Genomic DNA, 20,160 nt, shown 5'->3' on the forward strand with positions numbered 1-20,160 from the left:
AAGAACGTTGGCTTTATAGTATATTCTCTTGTTTGTTCATATGTCAACTGTCGAGACTTTCTCAGAACAAGTTCGCCTGGCCGCCACAACCCACAATGCAGGCTTATTCTCCGACCTATTTCAACTAGAAGAGTATAATCCAGGCGTAATCGCTCTTCAAAAAGATCTCTATAATGCAAGACATCGTTTACAAGCGAGATGACAAAACGGATTAGCTTATGCATGTGAATGACCATAGATAGACACAGTTCGCTGTGAGTCGATCGTTAATCGAGTATTGGAAGACCAATCGTCAGCTCTATCCGAATTTGTGTGTGCCTATCTTGTAGTCCTCAGAAATCTAAAGGACCCATCTATAATTGACGTGTATGATCATTATGCCAACTTTTACAGGTAATTTATAAAATACTATTTTTTATATAAATCTTGGCATCATTCATGGCTTTGGCTTAGTTTAAGCTTACACTCCTAAAAACCAAAAAAAAACAAGCACTCTTGTACCTGTCTTCAATGGAGCAGATACATTCTATCAAGTATCACTTGTAAGAAGATTATCAAGTGAACTTGTTTCACTAGCATTCCTTGTAAGTGTATATAAAGAATAAATAATATCCAATTAAATACATCTCGTATTTTTTTTAAAAAAGGCAGATAATCATGAGAATCTGAAAGGCAAGGCAAGAAAGACAAACAGCGCTGCCAGATTGCTGTCCAAAATATTCAACATCATGTTGGCTGACAGGTAAGTCTATAGAATATTATAATAACCAATTTTTTTTCATAGTAACAAGACTAATAAAATGTCTAATTATTTACAAAGAGCACCAATGGAAGAATCCAAGCGACAGGGAATATTCCATATCACTAACCTCGCCTTCAAAGCCTATTTCAAAGCAAGTTTTAGATATTAAAGAAATGAAATGAAATGATATAAAATAATACATATATATATATTAAAGATTACTGACCATCCTTCTTTTTACAGCTTGACTCAATTCGATTATGCCAGACATTGATATCCAATATAAGAACAGGAAATGTCAATATTGATATATATCCTATAGCCCAACAAGTCACATATCGATATTATCTTGGGCGCTACTATCTATATTCTAATCTACTTCGAAAAGTATGTTATTCAAATCAATTGCTTTATTGTATATTATCTTCTTTATTCATCATTTATTTTAGGCAGATGAGTGTTTGTCATTTGCATTCGATAAATGCACATTCCAGCAATGGAATAACAAGAGGTAGTCTTACACAGTTCAATGCTACATTTAATTATCAAAAAAAAACCATATAATGGATCTATGTTTTTCTCTCTTTAGATTGATCCTTAAATTTCTTATCCCTTGTCGCATTATTCTGGGAAAATTTCCATCTATGCAACTATTGACAAAATATCAACTTGTCATACCCTTTGCTGGTTTAATACAAACATTAAAGAGTGGAAACTTGTATGAATATCTCAACCATCTCGACGTTCATTTTGGGTTCTTTTACAAAACATTTACATACGTAATGCTACGAGAACGAGGAACAGTATTGGTATGGACATGCTTACTCAGGAGATTGTAAGTTTATTATTGATTTTGATCAAATAGAAACCCATAGCCTATTGCTTTTCTTTCTCCTAGTCTAATGAAGCACTCTTACATTTCGTATTATTCTGTTTACCTTCCTGACCAGATCTCAGATTGTGGTGGCCGAAAGAAATGTAATGACTTTTGATCACTGTCATTTGGCCCTTTCCAAATCAACCCAAGATCCAACGTTAGATATGCAAGACACTGAATCTATTCTCGTTTCTCTCGTAAGCCAGGTAATACTAATACTAATAATAATAATAATAATAATAATCAAATGTACCAAAATAATAATTTGCTTTAAACAAATATAGAGGTACATCCGTGGCTATCTCTACCACCAGAAAAGATTGCTTGTTCTCAGTAAAACAGCTCCATTTCCACCTATCAGTGCCATCCGTGTTTATACCGAAAAATATGATGACCAAAAGGCAGAAAATCACCTTAGTAACGTTCCGTCAGGTCCCACCGAAGAAGTCCAAGAAATGGTTTCTGGAATGGGGGATGGTTATTAAAAGTCCAGTACCGTAAATATAATGACTTATTAAACCTTTTTCTTATATATATAAAATGTTTATACAGAACCTTGTAAACCAAATGAGAAGTTATATACAGTGAGGGGCAAAAAGAATCGCCTTTTTTTAAGATCCCGATTGTTCTCCAAAATATATCTATTTTTCATGCTTAAAGAAAAGAAGCAAATACAGCACTTACAGCTCCCAAACTACTTCAGATTAAAGTTGAAAGCACTTATTTTTATTATATTAGAGAAGAGTCTTTATTTTAGTACTTGGTATTATGACCATTTGCATCTATTACAGCTTGCCATCTTCTCTTCATGCTCCGGACCAAACTTTGCAAATACTTCTGGGGGATTAACTTCCATTCCCTAATTACGACATGTCTCAAATGGTAAACGCTATACAGGTTATATCTGTTCATACGTACTCTACGCTTGAGATATGCCCAGAGATGCTCAATTGGATTCAAGTCTGGACCTTGAGGTGGCCAGCTGCCCAAAAGTTTTACCTTGTTTTTTTTCTTCCATTCCCTTGTCAGCGCACCCACATGGCAGCTAGCGTTATCCTCTTGTAGTCGAAATCTTCTCCAGCTATCTTTCTCTTTGAATGCCTTTAAAGAAGGGAGGTAGACTCTTTCCAAGGTTGCAACATACTTTTTGGAATCGATATTTCCAGGCACGACATTTACAACTCCGACAGTCTTTCCAAAGAAGCACCCCCGGACCATAATGGAGCCACCTCCAGACTTCACAGTTGGTGAGACGAAGTTGGGCTTAAAGCCCTTGCCGTTTGGCCTGCGAATGCACCGGCGCCTATCACTTCCGTGGAGCTGGATCTTTGACTCATCAGACCAGATAACTGAATTCCAATCTGTCGTTTTCCAGTACAGATGTTCCTTAGACCATTGCAATCTCTTTTTACGATTGATTTCCAAAATCTTTGGTTTCGGAATCATCTTTTGAGAGTATATTCCAGCCTTGCGAAGAAACTTTCTCAAAGTCTTTACAGAAACTGGTGTGGACAAGGTTTTAGCAATGGTACTCATTCGCTGTGTTGGATCACGACTGATCTGAAGCTTGATTCCTTTTTTGTCTCTCTCTCATTTAACTTTAAAGGTCTACCAGGTCGTGGTGCAGCCATATGCGAGCCAGTTTTTTTGTAGCGCTGAAGAACACGCTTCACCACGTCTTTGCTTACGCCTACTTTTTTGACAATGTCAACCTGACTAGTGTCATTCTTAACACTCTCATGGACAATGATTGCACAAGTTGTATTATCAGTGTTTTTATGTCCATTGGTGGAAACATTAGTAATCTTTTTTGTGCATTCGGTTTGATTCTTCATTTCATAAAATGTTAATTTAAGAGAAAAGGAGAGAGACTATTACGTTTGCTGTTTTCGGCATTTTTAAAAAAAGGCGATTCTTTTTGCCCCTCACTATATATATATATATGCGATAGGTGCTCACGGAATCCTTTATTGATATAAAATTTCCTAGATGGATTTATGACATTCACCAGCGTACGAGAGAATTGTCGAGGGAATTGCATTGAGGAAATTGAACCATGTTATACAAGATCCCGATTGTTATTCGGCATCTGTTTCTTAATTCTTTACTAAAATACTCTGCCCATTTTTATTTTTTTGTTAATTATTTGTTTCATTTTGGCTATAGAGAATGAGCTTTATACAGTATTTTTGTTTAGTAAATCCTTTTTTGTAACTAGAGCCCTTTTTTTTTTAGAAATTTCGTCAATTCTCTCGACAATTACACGGTGTTTTTGACCATGTAATTGTCTAGGGAATTGACAAATATATCCATTCGGAATCGAATAAATTACTATGAAAAATAATTTTTCTTTCAATTCCCTCGTACGCTGGTGAATGGCATTGAATGCTACTGCTGCAGATGCTCTAAGATTGCTGATTTAAATGTATCAGGAACGGCAGAGGGTTTGTTTAGGTTAAGTTTTCGTAGTCCATGTGGCTTGACTGATTTTATTACTTCTGATCCAATATAAGCATTTTCCCTAGATAGCTCAAGTTCCTTTAAAGAAAGACATCAATACGCAATTGTATTGAATTGTAATCAGGAACGACCGTTATATAAAAAAAGTAGATAAACTAATTAAGGGTAATATGTGAATAATTTTGTTAGATTATAGTGCTTTAAACAATATATTCCGCCAAGGATGGTCAAGTCCATTACTCGGAGAGTTGGGCATTTTACAACAGATTAGTAAAACCACTATAAGTCTTGGATTTCAATTCTTAATGAAGGCTTCGATAAATTATTTTTAACCAAGCATGCATATACGATCACAAAGTTGTATATTTCTAGACTTTTATGCTCTTAAGATATGTAAAGAAAAACGAATAATAAAATAGTTAGTTTACCAACCATAACCTTTTTAATTTTATTTCTAATTTCAATTTTTTTATAGATGTGTTTCGATAATCTAAGGACTTTTTTTTAGATTACTCCATAATACTAAAGAACAAATGCTTCAAAGACCTTTATTGATTTGTTTACAGCCTAATTTTTTGACGATTATATTGACGATATATAGCATAAGCATGTAATGCAAGTAGCAATGGTATCAATAATGTATTGTAGATATTCTTATTATACATGTTTGAATATCAGCCAAGATATAATATTTTCTTATCGATTATTAACATACATATATATATCGGATTTAACTTTTGTTTCTTTCAAAGACGCAAGTTCTATTTTTATCAAACGCAATTATCAAATACACGCATTTATAATAAGAAACCCCCTAAGAAAAAAAAAGGGCATAATCTTATGTAAAGTCAAATGATAAATATCCGTTTCAAAGACTCGGTGTTTGGGTTTGTAAGGACTTTTTATGCCAAATGTACGTTTTTTTTCTTAGCATTGATATAAAAGATATAATTACCGTTGTTATCTACACAAAACAGTTAACTGGAGTAAACCCACAGACAGGCCAATTTAAACAAATCAGCCTATTTAAAAGAAACAATAATCACAGGGATGAAGTAGGCGTATGATTAATCCTGTCTATCAATATAAGGGCAGATAGAAAAAAAAATAGTCTTTTGGACTGTTCATTATTTTTCTATTTTTTTCCCTAGTTCTTTTTTTTTTTTTTTTAAAAAAAATTCACTTTTTCTTTTCTCAAAATCAAACAAATTCAAATTCAATAAAAAAGCAGTTGGCATAGAAGGCGCATCGAATAAAAGGAGGAAAACATGAACAAAGATTTATCGATGCTAAACGGCGTTATTTCTACCAAAAACTCTTTGACAGCTATACAAGAATCGGTCGAAATAAAAGATTATCAATCGGTTGGAGAAGAAACCAAGAACACCAAGAGCTTGAAACATTGTATCTTCCCAGGAGAGGCTAGACAAAACTTCCTGATTAACAAAAGAGAAGATGCAATCCGTGTAAACAATCGGCTCTCTCTAGAACCTCTAGTATTCTCTTCATACGGCTGTTCAGTCGAGTCATGGATCCGGCGTATGAAGCTCTACATACATTTTAATAACTTTAGTAAAGAGGATGCACTACACATCATACCAGCCCATCTGGAAGGCAAGGCGCTATTATGGTACGATGCCTACGCTCTAAAAAACAAATATGACACACCCGAGAAAATATATGATGGTTTATTGAGACAGTTTAGTTATGTCGATGTTCTACAGAAATATGGTATAAAGAAGTGACGGAGGTGTTTGGTATCATAACACACTTTCATGTCTTTGTAAAAGCTACAATAAAAATCTCTTTTTTTTTAAAAAATAAAATAAAATAAAATAAACCAATTTGGTATATATATATATATTTAATATCTAAAAAGAAATCTATTTCTTTATTATGTACATGTAAGAGATTTTAATCCGTTGTTTTTACAAATAAAACCTAATTGGTTTCAGTAGAATAGAAGTAGAGTTTTACAGTATAATACCCACTTTCACTAAGGCACTCCTTTAAAAGAGAGAAAAATAATATGATAATATGGCTTAGTCTAAAATTCCCTTGATCATCCTCTGCTTTCATTGGCATGGTGAATTGGGATCTTTCTCGGATATATCTTGGAGACGCCCTTTCTTGAGAACCAGCACATCTTCACGGACAATATCATTATCGTATGGATGATACTGATGTAGATAATGCTTGGCTGACACTCGCGGTAAAAAACATGCAACAACCGTAAGAATCAGAGAGAGCCAATATAATCCCGTACCAAAAACATTGGACTGCCCGGCAAAAATAAAAGTGTTGAACAAAGCGTAGATGGCTACAAATACATAATACACACAAATTGAGCCTGCTATCCCGACTAATTGAATCCAGGTGTAGCTGTATAGTGAAAATGCCACAAAAAGGTTGGCAACAATCACAGCAATGCTAGAAATGATGGTTCCAAGCTCATAAACTCCATTGTGATCTCGGCCTGTTGGATCAATCGAACCACCCAACAAAAGCATGTACGGAAAGAAGAAACAAACGGCAGATTGAAATATTGAATCAAAAATTGTCAGCCAAAATCGCCACACCTTAAACTTGTCGTTTCGTAGGCCCATTCGATAAAGCTCAGGGTAAGCTAACGAGATCTTGGCAGATAAATCTTGATCCCATATACCTAAGAACATTCAATAAAATAGAAAACAATAAGTAAATATGTATGGAATCAGCTATACATTATTGGCCAGCGACTAAACTTACCCAAGAAAATGATTGGAAGCGATGTAAATATAAGGTTGTAGAGGGTAACTAAGGCGTAATCAAATAATATAGTACCATTAAATCTATATAAAAAAAGACGTAATATAAATTAGGTCTCGATAGATATATTCTATCTTAGATTCACTGTATACTTACTGACAGAATATTTGGTACCAAAACAGCACAAATGTCCACACAATATTCTTGAAAAAGAATCCCATAATCATCTCTGCCGTGCGTAAATAGGACCATCGACCATGAACCAACAATAATTTCTGAAGATATCTGAACTGGGCAATAGCATAATCTGAAGCCATAACTGCCTGTCTACCTTCAACGCCACTGATACCAACCCCTATATTAGCGGCCTGGATCATCGACACATCGTTGGCACCGTCACCAATAGCTAATGTCATCACTTTTAATCCTTTTTTAACCAGCATAACTACTTCAGCTTTTTGCTTAGGACTGACACGACAGCAGAGTACACTTGCACAACGCATCCCGAGATCAAGCATAGATTCTTTTGCTTCGGGTTCAAGCGCATACTTTAGAGTTATGCCATCAATCACAAGTGCTCGTTTGACGTCCGAATCCTTGTCAGTAGAAACAAGTGCGTCTTCGAGTTGTTTTTTGGTGTCTTCTCGATTAGTGGCCTTGAGAATTATAAGGTCCATATCATTTGTTACCAAGTTACAAGCGAACCCAATATTGATCGCTGTCTCTGTTTTGTCACCAGTAAGAACCCAGAGCTTTATCCCAGACTTGGCTAGCTCTGCAATTGTGTCGGGTACACCTTCCTGAAGACGGTCTTCAATTGCAGTACCTCCCATAAGCAGCATATTACACTCAATCTCTTCACTTGCTTCTTCCATCCTTTCTTCGCGATTGTTAATACTGGAGCTTGCTTCTTGAAAACGGCGATTCCAGGGCTTATATTCTTCTGTTGAGATGAATCTATATGACAAGCATAGTGTTCTTAGACCTAGTATATACAAACGGAAAAATAACCTTTAGTATCAGTGAACCAACTTGTATAACCATCATTATCATTAGGTGTGGCAAATACACACCTTCATTTGCAAATTCTTCCAAGTGCTGTAAAGTAGCTTCTTTGACATTTTCTTGACTTTCTTTAAGGTCGTTCTGATCACCAAAGTCTGTGCATAAGCGTTCGATGATAACCGAATCTGCACCTTTGCACAGTAGTACAATCTTGTCACTGTCCGTCGGTCGTAAAATTACACTCATTCGTTTACGAGTCGAATTGAATTCCAATACATTTAGCAATTCGAATGTTTGGAGTTCACCCATAACATCAATGCTAAGGATATTAGATTCTCGTCCCAAAAATACGAATCCTAGATCGCGAGCAGTGCCTACAAGAGCAGCCTCATCAGGAGACTGAGCTTTGTACTCTATATTGTCATCTTCGGTTTTTTCTGCCATAACAGTGTGACAAAGTCCAAGCGTCAAGAAGAAATGAATAAGTGCTGTAGACTGTAGATCATCTTTGGCAATATCGTCAAACAAATTTGGGTCCACAAAGGTCGGGTTGGGTCCAATGTATTTGTTGGTAAACATGCTGGCCTGTTTTTCATACATTGTCTTGCGGGCTTGATCAAGTTCGTTATTTTCTTGCTCAGGACCAGTTTCCTCGTGATTATCTTCACTAACACCAGCCTCACGTTTACGGGCTCCACGCATGGCCTCAGTTTCACCCATTCCGTATGATACCCCATTGATTGTACATTTTCGAAATTCCATTACATTTTGTGTTAGAGTGCCGGTTTTGTCTGAGAAGATGTATTCAATTTGGCCGAGATCGTCAGATATATTCCACGATCTAGGAACACAAGGAGTATCTGTTTCTTCGTAGTACATGTCAATATCCGAGAAGATAAAGTAAGCCTGTCACACCAAGGGAAAGTCAATGTCTAGAGTCAATTATTGGCCGATCAATATACACACGCATATGCATATTAAGACTTACAGCGAATGTCTTGACAATTTCAACCGAGACGTAAAGTGAAATTGGGACAATATTTTGGTATAGAATCAAAGTTACCCTTTACATATATAAAAATTACACTTGTTAGTAGCTTGATTCATATGTCTCTTTGTGTATATTTATTTTTCATACCAGAATGTGAGGAATCCAGCGTAGGTAGGATTGCTTCCTTCAATATTAAAATCAAAGAATCTAGATGATCCTGTGTCGTTGAATTGTACACTAGCCATTATAGAGCTTACGATACTGATAATGGCCAGGATAACGAAATTAGCAATAACCTATTTTTTTTTAATACAGATAAGCTTTCAAAATCTTTATAATCTTACATTACCTACATGAGGATTTGTCGCTTTGGCTATTTTACTTCTTTTTGACGGGGTCTTTCCAGAATTTAACATTATCTTGGTCTCAACTCCCGTGTAGACAACAATTCCAATTGCCCAGCGTGTGTTGCGCAAAACACATCCTCTGAGGAGTAAATTATTATAGGTAACTGCTTCAGTCTTTTGATGGGATACTGTAGATTGATTATCATCTGGCTGTTCGATATTCCAACGTACAACACCATTAAACTGATATATGTTGGCATGTGGAGGTTCTGTCTCGATATAAAATCTAGCTCTCTCACAGTCATGGACGTTCCTTAATCCACTTGTGGCCTGCAAACCTTGGCGTACCTTGAGGTTGGTTTCACCATCAAGATTCTGTGTTTCAACATAGCACAAATTGTCCACTTCTGACGTAGACAGTATAGCAATGTCGGCAGGAATATTGTCGTCATTACGGATCATTACATAGTCGCCCACATTAAGGTCTTGCCACTGGACCATTTGCCAACAAACCTTGCAATTGGGTGCTTCCGGCTCACCTGCCATCCGGTCTGCACATGGTTCTCCACCCGGGTGAATTGTTGAAGGTCGCCGGTCTGTCTGACTCGTTTGGTTTGTTGGCTTTCGGTACAATACCGAATGTGGAATTGAACCCGGTCTGTAGGGCATATGACGCTCAGAAGGAGTAAAGATATTAGTAAGCTCAGAACGAAGAGTTCCAGACTTTTGCTTTACTGTGCCAAGCAATTTATTCCCAGTCGCTGTTACGCTTGTCCCAGATGTCTGGTTGCTTCCGGAAGGTAAATTTTGTCCAGAGGCTAGTGTACCAGCTGTGGTAGTTGCCTTTGACGCAGTACGATGAGACAAAGTGCGATAATCGCTATCGAGCCGAGGTAATACAACAGGTCTGTCTTTGATAGATCGATATGTATGTGCAAAATTGTTTTCTATGCCTGCAAGAGATGAAAAGAAGCCCAGGATAATGTGAAGCCAGTGCCAGGGTCCTTTTTCGACTCTAGGTATATTCGTATTTGTCCAATGGTGAAGGGTGAAGACTTTGGACTTATTAACTTTGTCGTCACTTTGATTGCGCTTCCAATCCTCGACCGCGTCTTTGATTCCGGTAATGACTAGAATTGCAATGAGAGGAAGTGCTGACACGGCAGGCTCGGTGACGCCAAAGAGGGGAATACATTGTAGTACGACAATAAACAAGAAATAAAGGTTGGCGACGTTGCGAAACTGTTCAAACAAGTTCTTGGGGACAAAAGTCAAGGGTGTATATTTGGCAGTTTGAATCCGGTTTGAAACATAGTTTCCTTTGATAAGTTTGCCCTTATCATCGTATTCGTTTGCTGGCAGAGGCATATTGACATATATCTTCCGCCGCTGTTGCATGTACGATGATGTCGACTCTGTTCGTCGTAGCTGGCCGTCATCATTGTTGTGCTTCTTTGGATGAGCGAAGATTCGCTTGAGCCTATTCATCTATCGATATTACATATTTATACACACAATCTCTGTTCTTTTGAGTCACCCTTTCTGTTTGTAGCCTAGGATATTACCTGCTCTATTTTAAAATCAATGAAATCCACAGAAAGGGTTGTAGCATAAAGAAAGCGAAAAGAAAGTGCGTTGTATTTGAAAGGAAAGAGATTAGAAATGTAATCCAGGAAACAAGAATTAGAGCATCCATAGACTGGGTGGGTTTTAATCCATGACGTTTTGCTTGTTCCACACAGTGATCGACTCATTGTCGGCCAAAACATTCCAACAAATCAGGATGAATGAAATCTAGCGAAAGGCTTCAAAGATTTAGAGAATAATGCAAATTCACAAGAGTCACAAATTCATTGTAAATTCTGTCTTTTTATTATTTTTGTAAATTTAATTCTATATAAAAAAAAATTATTACATTATAAAATACACATACACATACACATACACATGTACATGTACATGTAAATATATACGTGCGTGTGTGTATTTGTGAATATGTATATATTAGAGACCAACCCACGAAGAACGGCCTCCAACATTGTGCAATGGTAGGATAGTATAGTATAGTCACTCTTGCCATCTCCGGAAGTCACTGCGACAGACCATTCGTACCACACCTTTTTACGGTCAGTCTGACGCCAAAAATCAACCGTGACTATAGCCCCTTGAGGAACCTGTACAGGAACCTTGACAGGGAAGAAAATTGGGAACCAACTGAACATGCCAGGCGAATGGGTCTCGGGGTGAATGGAGATCATTACATCCTTGTAGAGTACACTCTCAAAGTAACCTGCCAGTCCATGCATAACCATACCATTCTTAACCTCAAAAGAAACCTGCTTGTAACGCAGGTTGTGCAGGTTGTTAATGGGATCACTATCAACAGGCACATCTGGTGTCTTGTTGGGGTGTTCAAATGTCCACAATGGCTTTGATGCTGCTAGTTCGCACACTTGCTGAAACATAACCACATATGGTGTCTCAAAGTGGGCCAAGTCCTTATAGGCGGCCACTTCATTATACAGCTTTGTAGAGGCCAAAGGAGCCACGAATGCTGTATAAGAGGCAGGAATTGAAATACCATCCTCTAGACCACACAGATATAAGTGACCCAAGTTGACTGAAATAAAACATAGTATAACAAGCAGAAATATCTGTTTTACCTTTGAGGAACTTTTGGGCACCGTCAAGACATTCTGGTGATAGCTCGTTGTCACCAAATGAACCCAGAAGCTCGCTCACCAAGATATCACACTAATATCATTATACAGTCAGTTTTTTTTTCTTGGTATATTGATTGTACGTGATGTGTACCTTGCGAGTAGGCTTCCATTTGCGCATGTCAGCAAACACCAGCGTCACCTTGTCGTGCCACACATCAGCCTTTGCGTTCTGCAGTCTGGATGTATAATAAATATTAGTCATTGTGCATTAAGTTCTGTAGTCGTACTTACGTAACAAATGCATTTGGGTTTTTCTCGACTGCATATACATGTACTTTACGTTCAGCCTTTGTTGCAGCACGCAAGCAGCAGTTGACCAAAGGACCTCTACCTGCACCTACTACCATAATAACACTAAATCCCGATTCTGAACATCAATAAGACTTGTAGTGTAAAATTGTCGTCCATCTTTAATGCTTACGTTTCAATGTCAGATCCAGCCTTGACACGATCCAAAAGTGCATGATAAACAGCCTACACATCACAGTCCATCCAAAATATTCTTATTAAAATGTCTTCTTTACTTGTCACGACACACACAAGTAAGCAATTATCTTTACCTTTTCGTATTGCTGGTACTTTATGGGATCCCTCTCGAATGTCTCATAAGTCTGGTTATCAAGGTTGTCCATAAGAGGTTGGAGAGGAGCCTGCAGGAAATCCTGGTAACCGATAGAAAATCGCTCGACATCATTTAATTCAGGTAAGTTACGATTCAAGAATCGGATGTATTCCTGGTAAGATTCTGGGGAAGCAGAAGGATGAAGTTGAGTGCTTGGTAGAGTGACGATAATATTGGGTCGAAGGCCGCTCATCAACTTCTTCACAAATGACTGGTGACGTTTGCCCAAGACAGGGTAACCCTTGGCATTACTGACAAATACGTTGGCAGGAATAATTACAGCCTTAATTGGTTCAGCAAGCCACATATCCAAAAGCTGTTCATCCTCCGGCAATTTAGACGTCAATTCAAGTGCTATATACAAATCATAAGTACATTATATGTTAAGATACTAAAACCTTGGTCCTCACCAACTTGGATTTTGGGGCTGTGCTCAGTCAAGGTACGCAGCTGGTTCCAGTTACGCCATGACTGGTTAGGTGTGATCTCGTTCTCAAGGGTCAATGGGACCTGTACCCACATCTTTATACATACATACAAACGTGTATATGTATGTGTGTATGTGTGTGTATGTGTGCGAGTTCGAATATAAATATTACTTAATTTTTCTTTATTTTTATATTTCCTTCTTCCTTTACCTGTGTATAAGACATGGATGTTACTGCTCCATTGAGGGCTCTGGCAGTATCAGCAATTCCACCAGATAAAGTTGGAAATATCACGGCCAACAAGCTGAGATGACATGCCCATGCGATCTCTTGCTTCAATGCCTAATCGCAATAGATCATTAGCTATTTACTTCGAGATTCAGTTTATTTCGATATCGTACCAATTCAGAATTCAATCTGAATGCAGGATCTTCAAAATTTAACCAAGGTGACAATGATCCCACAACTACATCAGACCAATCTATTCAGAAAAAATTCAAAAGTTATAAAGCTGTCATTTTTTATTTTCTTCGTATTATATATATTGCTTTTTATAATTTACCAGCTGATTTTAAGACAAGATCGTCTCTTTCAAATGCTGGACTGTCGCGCCATGTTTGGATCACATTGACTGGCTGGTCGATTCCAAGGACGCGCTCAAATCGAGGTTGCGAGATAGGTGTAACAATAAAGTCATGTCCAGCATCGGTTGCTTGATGAATAAAAGAAGAAATGTTGTCAAAGGCATCGGTTGTAAGGATGCCAACGGGACAGGCACGCAATGCATCGGAATCGGTCATGATATAATTATAAATAAAATACTAATGTATGTATATTTATGTGCGTGTATTGGTATCTACACACACTTGAACAATAGAATACAAAGCTTTGTTAAATAACAAAAAAAAAATATCTTTCATTTTATAATTTTTGTAGAAAACGAAAGTTGGGGTTGAGTCGGCGCTTTTCCTGTGCACAACCGCATTCACATATGTTTCTTTTAAGGTTGCACTTCTTTAAGACCATTACATCTATTTCAATTTGAATTTCTCAATAGAATACACACATATGCAAAAAACAAGTCCATGCCATAAAAACCGAGCAAAAAAAAACAGCGCCTTAACCGCATAAATAACCACATTTTAAAACAACCACATTGTATAATATTTTGCTTTTTTTTTGGCAGTGTTTATGGATAGAACAGAGAAAATTCTTAGGGACGCACACACATATATAATTGGAGGGAGACTCATATTTAATGAGGCTAGAACTTATTCAATGAATTTAACGGGAGGTGGCAGCAGCCTTAGGAGCGAAACCCTTGGCACCCTGCTTGGAAACCTTAGCACCCTGAGCAGCAGAGCCAGTGGTGGTCTTCTTGGTAGCAGCGGCAGCCTTCTTGGCCTCCTTAGACTTAGCAATGGCAGCCTGACGGGCAGCAGCACGGGCATCGGGCTTCTGGTTACGCTTGGCGCGGATAGCATCCCAGGAGACACCAGCGACAGCACGCTCGTGCTTGACGGTACGGCGGGAACGCTTCTTGGCGATCTCCTCAGTGATACCCTTCTTGTTCAAGCGACGGTAGATGACAGTCCACTTGATCTTACGGGGGTTGAGGCGCTGGAGGAAGTAGGACTCGGACTTGCCGTTGATGAAACGGAAGCTTCTGCTGTCGATACGGACGTAAGTCTTACCCTTGCTGGGGTAGATCTTGTGACCTGAGAAGGAGCAAATCTCGAGCCTATTGAAGCGTTTCCATCGATGTCAGGAATTGATTGGAGTGTTGTATTGTGTTTATGGATGGATGGATGGATGGATGGGTAGGTGGATATACGTTACTTCATGATTCACGGTCGGGTGGGAGTCGAAAGAGAAGGTGCCCAGGCCGCGAAGAGACGTAGGAGATTTCAGGCTGCCACGGACTTTGAAGCGCGATAAAAAGTGGGACTATTTACAGTTTTTTTTTAATACACACACATATATATATATATATATTTGTGTGTGTGCATGTATACATATTTTTTTTTATTAAGCACCAGGACGCTGCTTTGGCACTTCTGGGAATGATAGCCCAGCAAGCCTTTCTTTAGCCTGTTTTTTCTCATTCTTTTTGATATATTCTCTTTGACGTAGATAAAAATAATCCTTTTGAAGCACAAATCTTATAGGTGCAGTAGAAGAAGTTGGTGTAGTTGGTGTAGTTGGTGTGGTTGGCGTGGTTGGGGTAGCTGGTACCTCTTCTTCCTTCTTCTTTTCTTCATCTTTATTCTCCTTTTCCTTGTCTCCCTTATCATCTTTTTCCTCCTTTGAACCTCTCCAGCTCTTCCAGACCGATCCAATACTAGCCACCAAGTCACCCACACTGTCACTTTCAGGCTTTCTGTCTTCTAGATTTGTCTTTTTTAAACGTGGAGATACTGGCTGAGCAGGTTTGCCTCCCAGCTTATCACAGAAATTCGTATCGCCAAGATGACTACGGCACACATATAACCAGTCGTCATTGCTGTTGTCGGCCGAAGTTAAAACCACTGATGTAAATTTACTACATACAAAACATGGGCGTTCTTGAGTCGTTAAGCGCGCAACATATAAGTTTTGAAACCGAGAGGCCATTTTTCAAGAAAGAGAAAGAGAGAGAGAGAGAGAAATCAAAATCGGCTGTTGATTTTTTTTTTCTTTAATTCTTTAATCTTTAATATTTTATTTTCTCTTATATTATTTATATTATTTATTTATCTTTTATATTTTTATATTTCTGGTTGACTTGACAACCAATATAGTTTATTTGTTAGATAGTACTTTGTTTGTGTTTTGTTCTCCAGATCCTACCCCATACTTGACTTGGCATATGAATATATGGTAATGTGTAGGCTGTGGAGAGTGTTCTCGGCTGTGGAACCACTGGTCAGGCAAGTGCATGGAGCGTCATTCGCTTCTTCTCCGAAACCAAGTCATGTACATATCTTATTCAAACCTGATGACCATCCATGCTGTGCCATATATCTAAAAAAAATTATTATCCCAAAGCCCTTTTCCACCTTCTTTTTGATTAATTATTTATTATGTCTATCCAAGCCCAAGCTGATGACATTGATGGTCGTGGATATCGATCCACCCATTCAAAACAAAATCCTCAGGGTCCTACTAAATCACCGCCGCCAGTACTGATGCCTTGCCCAGTTCCAGCCACAGCTCCCACTCGCCCACTCGTTCAATTAAGACAAGCTTCTTCATCCTCTGCCTCTCTACAGACCACTGATGCAAAAAATACTCACAAACAGTCTTTGGCTGCAAAGTATGCCAATAAATCACATTCTACAGCATTTCAACCATTTCATCCTCCTCAAATACCAACCACAAAGATACTTTCACCCATAAGCCGTAGCCCCCATGACAACAATCGTCCTGCACAACCAAAATCTGGAGCCAATGGGCCTCTTCCTACTACAAAACGTTCACCTGAGACTCTTGAACCAGCACCAATACCAATACCAGTACCAGTACCGATCGAATCCCAAAAAGACTCTAGGCAGATCCACATTACTCCTCCAGAGAGCACCCACCCACAGGATAATTACGCTCAAGATGGTGGCTACACACGCGCCAGCATTATATCGCCAGATATCCACCAGGCTGTAATGCGCCAAAATGAGCTTTTGCGACAACAACTCGAATTACTTAAACTTGAAAACCACAAGTTCAAGGACCGTCAGGTTGTACTGGAACAACACATCATGACCAATCATACATGGCAGCGTCATCCTCAAGATCAATGGAGAACTAGTGGTGTAACTGGTAGTGGTGGACGAGGTCCTCAAGTACGCCGATCTTCAGTTAGTAGAAGTCGGTCGTGGGGACCCGAGGATCCACGCTCACATGTAGTAAACCATGAAACGCCTATTGCTCCGCGGTATATTCCAGTGGCTACGCAGCAACAGGGAGAAGAAGATGTAGAGCATGAGGAGAGGGAAGAGGAAGAGGAGGATAGGCCAGATAGACGTGGAAACAGTAGTGGGGGCTCAACCGGGCGACGAGGACTGAATAAAGGAAAGGCACGCAGAGGCCCTACAGCATCCTTGTCAGACTCAATCGCTCAGTCTCATCGTGTTGTAAGCCAGGATCCTATCATGAGCCCTTCTGAAAATCAACGTTCTACTTCAAGGAACCACCGCAGTAGAAGTCAGCCACGTATATTGGACCACCCTAGTACAGGAAATTATATCTTGGATGATGGATGGTATCAGCCAGACATAAGACACGGTCGATGGCACGACTATAATCAGGATTATACGGTCATAGATTCAAGGGGCGAGTATGTCACCTATGGAGATGACCAATATTACTCAGGAGACGAAGAAGATTATTATTACACAGCCTGTGAACCTATACCTCGCAAATCTTCTGGGCATTGGTCTACCAGACAACATCAGCAAATGCCGGTGCGGACAGAGTCCTTAAGGCGTGTGCGGTCCAGCCAATCTACAAATTTACCTCGTGAAAGACATTCCCGGCAACCAGTCTACCAACAACGAGAAGTGTTTGCTGGTGCGATACCAAGACAGACTTATCGAGGAGAGCCTGGTTATAGTAAGCCATTGTATAGACACATGGACACATATGTAAATAGTATCTTATGTTGAAATCATGTAGTGTCTCCAGCAGCCATGTCTCCAGGAGTAAATGGTACATACACAGAATACCGGTCAAGACCGGGCTATCCAACTCAGTATATACAACGGGTTTCATCACGCGGCAGACCTGTCTATCCAGCTGACCTTGAGCCAGTGCGATCTTATTCATCCTATGGACCGATGACTTGATAATCAAAACTAAATATAATTTGTATTGTTTTTTATTGCCTACATATAGAATAAAGAAAGATGGGCGCTCGTATCGCTCAAATGGGGCATCTCATCTAGCTTTGCTTCTCCCCTAATTGTTCTGCTTCCTGTTCACCATTTATTAACCATTAAATTGATGTAACCAAAATTTAGGCTTTAGTATATAAAAGCCAGCTAATTCTCAAAATATTATTACAAATGTATTCTTATTCAAAGCTTAATATTAATAATATGAGCCGCCAGTACCTTTTTACTATATTTCCAAGATATACTTTAGGTAAAATAGGCTATTTGTTGTTGTATCCAAATAAAATTACTGATTTGTGATAAGCTCAAGCAATAAAGCGATAGACAATGATTTAATAAAACAGTTGGCATATATTATAGTTGCGCCCCAAGCATATTTGTAACAGCTTTAATTGATTACCAGTAATAAGCTTGGATAGTTTTGCTACTTTGATTTTCTTTCTTTATATTTATATATTTATATATATATATGTATCTTAGTCTAAATAAACAAATCGTTCCGATATGCGTTGAAATACTTGTTCAGGATCAACCCATTCAGCCTGTTTATTATACCATTCGAGAGCCTCACCGCCCAATAGTTTTGGTATAATTTTCATAACTTCTTCATCTTTAATATCGTTTAATTCGATATATCTTCGCATCTGCCGAACCCATGAATTCATCCAAAACCGCTGTCCATAAAAAATCAGAGGTTCGTGATAAAGAAGATGTTCTTCTCTAAGAGCTTGATCCCAGCTAATATTCGTAAGCTCTTTACTAGAAGGCGGAATGGATAAATGCTTCTCTGGTTGTTTTTTCATAGGTTCTCCTGATCTTGGGTAGGAAGACCGCCGGCTGGTTTCGGTTCGAGAACCAATTTTATCAAGATATTTTGTGATGGAATGCATAAACTGAGTGATCAACCGTAAAGTACATGGAATAGGGTTTTCTGGACTCATTTTGTGCTTGGTGTTTTTTATGAATAAAGTAGATATTGTCTTCTTCTTATTTTTTTACAATATTATTTATAGGTAGACAACATTAACAAAAGCCAGGTACTAATGGGTATATCCTTGGTTTCTTGGACAAAGCGCAAGCTCCATTTCATTTAGCACAATGGAAGTACTCCGGATCCTTGAAAAGATTAAATACAATTAAATGAATATAAGAAAGAAATATCTATTTGGTCATCCATTTGTTTAAAGGCACACTTAGATTATTATGCTTAGTTTACACAAAGATATTTGAATAAATGGTATAAAGACGAAATAAAGCTGTAGTTCTATACCAGCGTTTATTTTAAACAAATCACATTTGCGATTGTCTTATATTTAGTATGAGCCATTTTCAAAGGTTGCTTCCATTGTAAAGTGAACGACAATGGTCTTTTGTATATAGTCACCGTCCATTTTTTTTTTCGATCTCTGAGACCAAAAGAAGATCCATGAGATAAATCAAAATATATCTCCAACATCCAACTGCTCATAAGTAATAAAAGCCAAAGCCTTCAAACCTGGGATATAAGCTGATATACATATTTATTATGGAAAAATAAAAAATAAACATATCAATATTTTGTATGACCTCCCCCACCACCAATTACAGCCTGGTGATGTCGCATGCTACTTACCAAAGTTGATACAAGTTTGGCGCATATTTTTTTTGCCACTATCGTTGTATTAAAACCTTCATATTCCAGACTTTGTTAGTGCTAGCTATCTCGTCAATAATATGTCTTTCGAGAAAGAGCCAACCAGAGATTCTCAATGGAGGTTGAGAACGGGACTTTGAGCTGGGTAATATTCAAAGTCCTGGATCTTACGACAGTTTTTCCACTACTTCGAACATTATTCAGTACGGTAGATTGGCGATGTCTTCTCGGAAACAAGGGAGGAAGTTTTGAGTCAAAGTGCACGTACTGGTATTGGTTTACATCACCATATAGAGACACCAAAGGTTCCTAAAGCTACCAACCCAGAAACAGCTTCAGGCCATTATATTACCATTCGCTCACTTGGTTCTATCGATTATGATTTCTCCATTACATCTTTTTCAAGATCTTCCATTATTACTTTCGGCTGTAAGCTCTGATTCATCGGACCGTGCAAGATGTTTCCAGGTGAGCAGAGCAATTGAGATAAGCACGAACCCAATCAATTAGTCTTTTTATTCTTATGATTTTCTATCAAAACTTGGCTTACGAGCTGCTATATATAAATCAAATCCTAAACCCATGAGGTAGCGAGTTACTATGTATTTAAGTCCTCCAAATCCTTTTCTTGGCTCAGACCGATTCTTTCTCTTTCACTCCTTTAATGATGCATTTAGCTGTGAGCAGTCTCGTGCCAACAACATGCGAAATATTGG

The 20,160-nt window shown here is 38.3% G+C and overlaps 7 protein-coding genes across 7 annotated transcripts; 2 read left to right on the forward strand and 5 right to left on the reverse strand.

The window, feature by feature from the left end:
- Positions 1-40: 40 nt before the first annotated feature.
- On the forward strand, positions 41-2,275 carry PHYBLDRAFT_181790 (hypothetical protein; the record flags this gene model as incomplete). The annotated part of the gene is made up of 10 exons (XM_018438520.1): positions 41-145; positions 239-393; positions 491-584; positions 648-742; positions 821-893; positions 986-1,129; positions 1,192-1,253; positions 1,332-1,577; positions 1,693-1,825; positions 1,904-2,275. 10 exons carry the CDS (start codon positions 41-43, stop codon positions 2,102-2,104), a joined length of 1,308 nt encoding a protein of 435 aa, XP_018290346.1. The 3' UTR covers positions 2,105-2,275.
- Positions 2,276-5,347: 3,072 nt separating this feature from the next.
- PHYBLDRAFT_65646 (hypothetical protein) lies at positions 5,348-5,824 on the forward strand (the record flags this gene model as incomplete). The annotated part of the gene is made up of 1 exon (XM_018441502.1): positions 5,348-5,824. The coding sequence occupies one exon, from the start codon at positions 5,348-5,350 to the stop codon at positions 5,822-5,824; it is 477 nt and encodes a 158-aa protein (XP_018290347.1).
- A 396-nt stretch (positions 5,825-6,220) lies between these two features.
- On the reverse strand, positions 6,221-10,556 carry PHYBLDRAFT_96101 (hypothetical protein; the record flags this gene model as incomplete). Its single annotated transcript, XM_018443951.1, has 8 exons — positions 6,221-6,744; positions 6,828-6,910; positions 6,984-7,812; positions 7,901-8,738; positions 8,821-8,896; positions 8,971-9,119; positions 9,177-9,939; positions 10,021-10,556. Coding segments are annotated over 8 exons (3,798 nt in total), but the record flags the coding sequence as incomplete, so codon positions are not given.
- A 716-nt stretch (positions 10,557-11,272) lies between these two features.
- On the reverse strand, positions 11,273-13,665 carry PHYBLDRAFT_87438 (hypothetical protein; the record flags this gene model as incomplete). Its single annotated transcript, XM_018443663.1, has 10 exons — positions 11,273-11,757; positions 11,834-11,924; positions 11,985-12,069; positions 12,125-12,247; positions 12,315-12,367; positions 12,454-12,869; positions 12,926-13,037; positions 13,154-13,285; positions 13,345-13,424; positions 13,506-13,665. Coding segments are annotated over 10 exons (1,737 nt in total), but the record flags the coding sequence as incomplete, so codon positions are not given.
- A 411-nt stretch (positions 13,666-14,076) lies between these two features.
- PHYBLDRAFT_125461 (hypothetical protein) lies at positions 14,077-14,805 on the reverse strand. The gene is made up of 2 exons (XM_018429043.1): positions 14,783-14,805; positions 14,077-14,684 (listed from the first exon to the last, which is right to left on the reverse strand). Exons 1-2 carry the CDS (start codon positions 14,785-14,787, stop codon positions 14,228-14,230), a joined length of 462 nt encoding a protein of 153 aa, XP_018290350.1. The 5' UTR covers positions 14,788-14,805; the 3' UTR covers positions 14,077-14,227.
- An 82-nt stretch (positions 14,806-14,887) lies between these two features.
- PHYBLDRAFT_78138 (hypothetical protein) lies at positions 14,888-15,556 on the reverse strand (the record flags this gene model as incomplete). Its single annotated transcript, XM_018443334.1, has 1 exon — positions 14,888-15,556. The coding sequence occupies one exon, from the start codon at positions 15,554-15,556 to the stop codon at positions 14,972-14,974; it is 585 nt and encodes a 194-aa protein (XP_018290351.1). The 3' UTR covers positions 14,888-14,971.
- A 2,587-nt stretch (positions 15,557-18,143) lies between these two features.
- Positions 18,144-18,752, reverse strand: PHYBLDRAFT_169450 (hypothetical protein; the record flags this gene model as incomplete). Its single annotated transcript, XM_018436074.1, has 2 exons — positions 18,144-18,248; positions 18,330-18,752. 2 exons carry the CDS (start codon positions 18,750-18,752, stop codon positions 18,144-18,146), a joined length of 528 nt encoding a protein of 175 aa, XP_018290352.1.
- Positions 18,753-20,160: the final 1,408 nt, after the last annotated feature.

The sequence above is a fragment of the Phycomyces blakesleeanus genome (genome assembly GCF_001638985.1).
Source record: "Phycomyces blakesleeanus NRRL 1555(-) unplaced genomic scaffold PHYBLscaffold_13, whole genome shotgun sequence".
Taxonomy (NCBI): domain Eukaryota; kingdom Fungi; phylum Mucoromycota; class Mucoromycetes; order Mucorales; family Phycomycetaceae; genus Phycomyces; species Phycomyces blakesleeanus.